This window comes from Microcebus murinus, chromosome 5 (genome assembly GCF_040939455.1).
Source record: "Microcebus murinus isolate Inina chromosome 5, M.murinus_Inina_mat1.0, whole genome shotgun sequence".
NCBI lineage: Eukaryota > Metazoa > Chordata > Mammalia > Primates > Cheirogaleidae > Microcebus > Microcebus murinus.
In genome coordinates, this window is record NC_134108.1 from 69,421,958 (window position 1) to 69,428,923 (window position 6,966).

The 6,966-nt window shown below is 45.6% G+C and overlaps 1 protein-coding gene across 1 annotated transcript; it reads right to left on the minus strand.

Moving 5' to 3' along the window:
* Positions 1 to 307: 307 nt before the first annotated feature.
* Positions 308 to 5,022, minus strand: LOC142870954 (uncharacterized). Its single transcript, XM_076003134.1, has 2 exons — positions 3,614 to 5,022; positions 308 to 1,657 (listed from the first exon to the last, which is right to left on the minus strand). Exons 1-2 carry the CDS (start codon positions 4,580 to 4,582, stop codon positions 1,475 to 1,477), a joined length of 1,152 nt encoding a protein of 383 aa, XP_075859249.1. The 5' UTR covers positions 4,583 to 5,022; the 3' UTR covers positions 308 to 1,474.
* Positions 5,023 to 6,966: the final 1,944 nt, after the last annotated feature.

Sequence of the window (6,966 nt, forward strand, 5' to 3'; positions counted from 1 at the left end):
TTTTCTTGTGCAATTTGTCTGTTTCTACAAAGTAAGTAATAGGAACAGCCTTTGACAGTCATTCATGTCAGGGGAGAAGACAGCCCCTGCTTGGTGCAATTGGGTTCAGCAGGGAAAAGCTGTCCGCAGGCTCCACCTGGGCAGCACTGCTCCAGGGAGGGCAGAGGAAGGGAGAGGCCTGATGGTCCACATCCACAAAGTTTCCATGGAGACAGGAGACAAGGGTAGCCTAGAGACAACAGAGCTTGGTTAGCTGGGGTCTTGGTCTGTGTAAAATCATCCCCAGTGAGCATGCATGGCCTGGAAGTGTCGCGCCCGCCTCGCCAGCAAGGAAGACGCGGCAACAGGAGTTCTTCTGACCGTGCTTTAATGGGGTTCCCTTTAAACTTACATGATGCGGAAGACCCAGCCCGGCAGCGTGCAAGCTGCTATATACCCCAGAAGTACAACCCCTAAGCTGCGATAGGCCGCTCAACTGTCGAGCCACCAAAGCATTAGCCCATATCAGGACCCTTTGTTTGCATTCTCGCGCCACAGGGCAACCGACAATTATGCGTGCGCTGAACTTGTTAGCTGCTCTAGGCAAAGCCGGAAACAGGCGCCAACTTGTAATGGCGTTGACACCGCGCCCCACATCTCCCCCTGTTTTATTAATTTAATGAGAGCTGAGCAACCGTTCAGCACCATCCTTCGACCGTGTGATCAAGGTTGCAGGGCCTCACTTTCACCAGCAACCACCTATCCTCGTGCAATGAGCACAACTCGGAGGTGTGCAAAGGCTGGCTGTGGGATAGGAGACATGCCTTATTTGGTGCAATGGGAGAGACCCCTCAGAGTACAAAGGCCATGTCTGCTAAAATACCTGGGGGTAGGAGCAGGTGCAACCCAAAACTAGGCTAACCTTTTAGCATGGTCAACCACACCTGTGCAGACTGTCTCAGTTCAAGCGCAGCAAATGTCTGTGCCAATACCACATGGTCCGTGGCTGCAAGACCGAAACAGAGTCATAGAGCTAGGAGCTTCAACAGAAACAGGAATGTATCTAGGCAAGCAAGTAACAATGGCAGAGGGGTGAGACATGGCATTCCAACACAATGTATAATTGCACGTATTAGAGGAACAATTCACATGTGTACCAGAGGGTTTTTCTGTGGATACCACCCAGATAAACGGGGGCCAAACCCAGACAGGTGTAGGGGCAAAGGTCGAGTTTCGCCCTCCCGCAATCACCCTCACAGAACCTTCAAAAGAGTCGCTAAGATTCCATGCGAAACTAGCATTCCCTGCCATACCCCCAGCCACCAATGGACAGGGGGGCCAAGTCTGTGCAGCTTCCGTTAACCCCACACAAAACACAAAGTCCTCTTTAAGGAGAAGGATCTATTTCCCTCCAGTTTACTACTCTGCGTGTCCAACGGCATGTACGCAGTGCTCAGGGAAACATTAGTAGAAAAGGCGGGGGAAAATTGGTGAGTTATGTGTCACAGGCATCGGCAGAGGAGGCACTGACAGGATCCTCCAGCGTGGCTCCGCTGCCATCCTCGCGATCATCTATGCTGTCGTCAGGAGGAGTAGCCACTGGGTCCCCATGCTGCTCTGGAGGCTGCTGCACCGTTCTGGTCAGCCGCGTGGGCACCCAGATGGGATTGTCCTGGTCCTGTGGAAAAATACAAATAGCTCCCCTGGATCTCATTAACACTGGATCCGGGCCTTTCCAAAGGTTAGACAACACATCTTTCCACTTCACTAATTCTTTCTGTGGCGGAGCAGGCATGACATGCCTGTCTGCTGCCGAACGTCCCTTGACATCTAAATTTAAAAAATTTAAAGTAAAGAGAGCAAAGGAAAGACGTCCTTTGGGTGATAGCCCTAGCTGTAGGGCATCTCCCCCTTTTTGTTTTTGTAAGTACATTTTGAGCGTGCCGTGAGCACGTTCCACGATGCCTTGTGCTTGAGGGTTGTAGGGAAGACCGGTACGGTGCTCCACACCCAAGCGAGTGCAAAACTGCTGAAAAGATTTTGAGGTATAAGCTGGGCCATTATCTGTCTTAATAACCCGGGGCTTGCCCCAGGCTGCCCAAGCTTCTAGGCAGTGAATGATAACGTAACTTGCCTTTTCTCCAGCCAGAGGCGTGGCATGAAGGACGCCTGAGCACGTGTCAACAGACACGTGAACATACTGGAGCTTTCCAAAGGATGGGACATGAGTTACATCCATTTGCCACATATGTAAAGGACGCAAACCCCTAGGATTTACACCCGTATGAACAACAGTGCGATAAGGAGCACAACTTGGACATTGCAGTACAATCTCACGAGCATCTGCACGTGTGATGCTGAACTTAAGTCGTAAGGTTTCAGCTGGCACATGATAAAGTTTATGAAAGTCTATGGCGGCGGCGTGGCCATCAGACACCCAGAGGGCGCGAGTGGCGTGATCTGCCATAGCATTTCCTGCAGCCATAGGTCCAGGTAACAAGGAATGAGCTCTGATATGCTGAATGGAAAATGGGTTTTTCCTATTTTGAATAGTATTTCTAATTTCTGTAAATACAGAAAAGACAGTACTCTTGGCAAGAATGTGAAAGGAGTTCTCTAACTGTTTAACTGCGTTGACCACATAAAAGGAGTCTGAGATGATGTTGATAGGTTCAGTGATGGTACTGAGAACCAGACCGACTACGGCACACTCTACTAGCTGAGGAGAAGAATAGTTAAACTGTTTTGTATACACCTTGTCCTGAATGACATAGCTCTCAATACCTGTCTTAGAGCCATCGGTATACACATCCAAGGCATTAACCAAAGGTAACAATGAAGTTACTCTTGGGAAAATAAGCTCGTTTTTCATTGCAAACTGCAATAAGGCATGTCTGGGATAATGGTTGTCAATGCTCCCTGGGAAGGTGCATCTCAATATGGCCCATGCATCAAGATTGGCACATAAGGTGTTCACCTGATTGGCAGTATATGGACAAATCAGGCTATTAGGGTGACGTCTAAAATGGGATACAGCCAAACTAATACCCTTTAAAGCTATCTCGGCCACACAGGTAGGATAATGGCCAATCACCTTTCCTGGAGAGGCTTGAGGATGCACCCATAAAAGTGGACCATTCTGCCAAAGCACTGCCGTAGGGAGCGTAGGAGAAGGGAGTACACAGAGGGAGAAAGGATCATGGTGTTGAATGCGCACTAGTTGCGCCTTTTGAATGGCTTCTTCTACCTTATGAAGAGCCTTTAGGGCCTCAGGAGTCAAAGTTCTAGGAGACGTGATGTGTGAGTCTCCCTCTAGAATCTGAAATAATGGCTTCAGTTTTGCTGTGGTAAGACATAAAAAAGGTCGAAGCCAATTGATATCCCCTAGCAGTTTTTGAAAATCATTTAAGGTCCTTAAAGTATCTCTTCGGATGGACAGTCTTTGAGGCACAATTTTGTCAGGGAGAATGCTACTACCAAGAAACGCGCCTATTTCTCCCTCTTGCACCTTTTCTGGAGCGACCAGCAAGCCCTTTTCCCTTAAGTGAGCCTGGAGAGACGCATAAGCTTGGCGAAGTACGCCATTATTACAATGACACAAGAGAATATCATCTATATAATGTATAATTCTTACCTTTGAAAACTTCTGCCTAACCGGCTGGATAGCTGAGGCCACATAAAGTTGGCACATAGTGGGACTGTTAGCCATGCCCTGAGGCAAAACCTGCCATTGATATCTTGCATCAGGCTGCTCATGGTTTATGGAAGGAAGCGTGAATGCAAATCTGCTTTTATCTTGTGGATGCAAGGGAATAGAGAAAAAACAGTCTTTAATGTCCAAGATAATTAGACTCCAATGTTTAGGCAAAGCTGAGAGAAGGGGCAGTCCTCTTTGAACAGGCCCCATAAGCTGCATCTGGGCATTAATTGCTCTAAGGTCATGCAACAGTCTCCATTTACCAGACCTTTTCTTAATCACAAAAATAGGGGTATTCCAAGGAGATTGAGAGGGTTCAAGATGCCCAAGAGTAAGCTGCTCTTGCACTAGATTATGGGCCGCAAGTAACTTTTCAGAGGGTAAAGGCCACTGAGGTACCCACACTGGCTCCTCTGTATTCCAGGGTATGGGCAGAGGATCCCCAGCGGCGAGCAGCCCCAAAGAAAAACCCAGCCCTTCCCAAGGCGGGGCATGCGGAGGTGGGCGGTACCGCTCACAACCTGCCGCTTCCTGAAAAACCGGTTCCTCTTTCTTTTCTAATTCCTCATCTGACTCTGGGCTATTTTCACAGTCTGCCTCAGAGTCAGCAGTGTCAGATAAGTGAAGATTGTCAAAATCTGATAAGGGGTCACAGTCAAGCAGGTCGGGCTGCGCTTTCCCTCCCTGCATTTTCTTTTCTAGCGCTTTACACTTCCTTTTTTTAGCTCTATATTTCTTTTTTCCACCTTTTACCGCGGTCCTTCCCTTACTGCTTCTCTCTGAGCTTGCGTCTTGCAAGTCACTCAGTGCACTTTGGCTAGCTGCTACGCGCGGGCCTGAAGTCTCATCATACAGGCATTTTATGATAATAGGCCACAAAAAGCGCCGCAGCAGAATATTACCCATTTTTTGGAAGCAGGGGAGTTTTGGCCGTCCCACACGTCAGTTCTGAACTCACCTCTGTCGAGGTCGTCTCCGCTGGTGCTTCAAAGTTGCACGAGGTCCCGGGTTTCGGCACCACTTGTCGCGCCCGCCTCGCCAGCAAGGAAGACGCGGCAACAGGAGTTCTTCTGACCGTGCTTTAATGGGGTTCCCTTTAAACTTACATGATGCGGAAGACCCAGCCCGGCAGCGTGCAAGCTGCTATATACCCCAGAAGTACAACCCCTAAGCTGCGATAGGCCGCTCAACTGTCGAGCCACCAAAGCATTAGCCCATATCAGGACCCTTTGTTTGCATTCTCGCGCCACAGGGCAACCGACAATTATGCGTGCGCTGAACTTGTTAGCTGCTCTAGGCAAAGCCGGAAACAGGCGCCAACTTGTAATGGCGTTGACACCGCGCCCCACATGGAAGCGCTTGGCCTGGGGTCCATGTCAGAAAGCTGTAAGCTCGCAGTGACTCACAGGGGGAGGACCCCCAGGCCATCTGCAGGATCCTCAGAAAGCCTCACTGCAGACCTCCAAGTTGTGAGGCTGTAGGTTATTCTCAGGGTTTGTTTTTATTACTTTAGCATGAATTGCTTGGAGTTCAGTTTGCAATTCATGAAGAGAAACAAAAATTTTTATGTATGAGGAACTTCTCTTCCAGATTATTTTGCCAAGTTTACTTGAAATAGAATAATATTTTGAGAGAAATAACAAAATGGTTTCCCAGACAGCAGAATGTGTATTTATGCTATATGTAACTGCACATATAAAATGCCAAATTTAGATTTTTATACTTACACTGATACATTTAAAATGAGATATCATTTAAATTAATTTATTACATGATAGTTTAATATAATAATAGACTCTGTTTGCATCATACCTTATTTTTATCTATGCTTCAAATATTATGTTTCTACCACCTTTTGAAATAGTATTACTCCACTTGGAGAAAATGCTGTGGCTTGTAATGCTACCCCCTGAAAACCTTTAGGCCTGTGTTTCAAATAATTAATTTCATTAATTAATAATTAACTAATTATTCCAGGAATCTGCTAGATTAATGAAATAGACAAAGACACTTATACTTATCAACAATTTTACTACTGTGTTTAATATTCAAGTCCCTAAAGAGAGAATTTTCAATCTTCAAGTCCCTAAATAGATCAAGAAAAGTAAATGTTATACACCAATATTAACATTTTGTGTTTTAGAATACTGTCTCTTTATGCTGAAGAGGATCCTTCCTTGATTTGAGCCTTAAAAGTGATAATGGATTAAATTCCTTGAGTTTCCAGGAAAAAACACCAGAAAAGGGGGCAATATTCTTCCAGCTTTTTATTCCTAGCTTTGGCTTGACATTGACAGATTGCCATTTGGGAATCGTCTTATGTTAAAACTGAGGACCTGCTAAGAAATAAATGGCAAGCAGTCTTTATATGAATCATCTAAGATACTAATCAGACAAATGAAATTTATCTTTTTCTAATCAAGCCATAGTTGGTAACGACACAGTTAAAATCACTAAATGACTACTAGGTGACCAGGTAGAATCTTGTATAAACATCACATCATTTTTGGGGTTGTATCTCAGGAGTGCAGGCCTTAGGATTAATTATACAGAGCACTATCCTCCTGTCTGGTATTTTAGGCAGATAAAATCTGGCTAAAATGAACCAATACCCTTAATATCTGAGATGAGTCTCCTTAGGAGTCTGTGTGGAAAACGTTAGGAGTATTGTCATCAAATATCATATAAGCCAATTTTTTTTTAAAAAAGAATAAGTTAATTGAAAATGTAAAACAAAACTCTTCTAATTTTTTTTGTCTCAGTTACCCAAGACACCAATCTGTGACACCCTTCAAAGGCATTGCTGATGGCTTGGCCAATTCTGAATATCGGTAGCAGTGGAGATTTCTAACACTTCACAGGACCATCAAGGGCATTAAATAACACAGTACCTTTGCATAGTCACCTCTACTTACAAAGATGATGTGTGCAGTAGGTTCTCTGTATATTTTAACCAGAGGCTCAAGAAGCAGTCAGAGTGGACTTAGAACAAAGAGTTAAAACATAACCTTTAGAAATAAGATGACATTTTCATACATAGTTGGTCTCTTTTCCCCCACCAAGTATTTTATAGGAGTTGTTTGTTTTCTTGTCTTTCTCTCCCGTCCTTTGGTGGGCAGGCTTTTGCAAGGAGGAGGTGGCATGGTGATGTGGGGATTGGGGTTGGCCATCTGAGCTGGGCAAAGCAATGTTTGGGAGGCCCCCCATGGGTTCTGCTGCCTTATTCCTGGACCTTGCTGTGAAGGTCCTTTGCTCCTTGCCTTTGCTCCTCTAGTTGTGCATGTGCTACT

Coding starts and splice junctions, on each gene's coding strand:
- LOC142870954 (XM_076003134.1), bottom strand. CDS start 4,582: ATGGGTAATATTCTGCTGCGGCGCTTTTTGTGGCCTATTATCATAAAA. Junction 1,658..3,613: donor TTAGGCAGAAGTTTTCAAAG/GTAAGAATTATA, acceptor ATTTTTCCACAG/GACCAGGACAATCCCATCTG.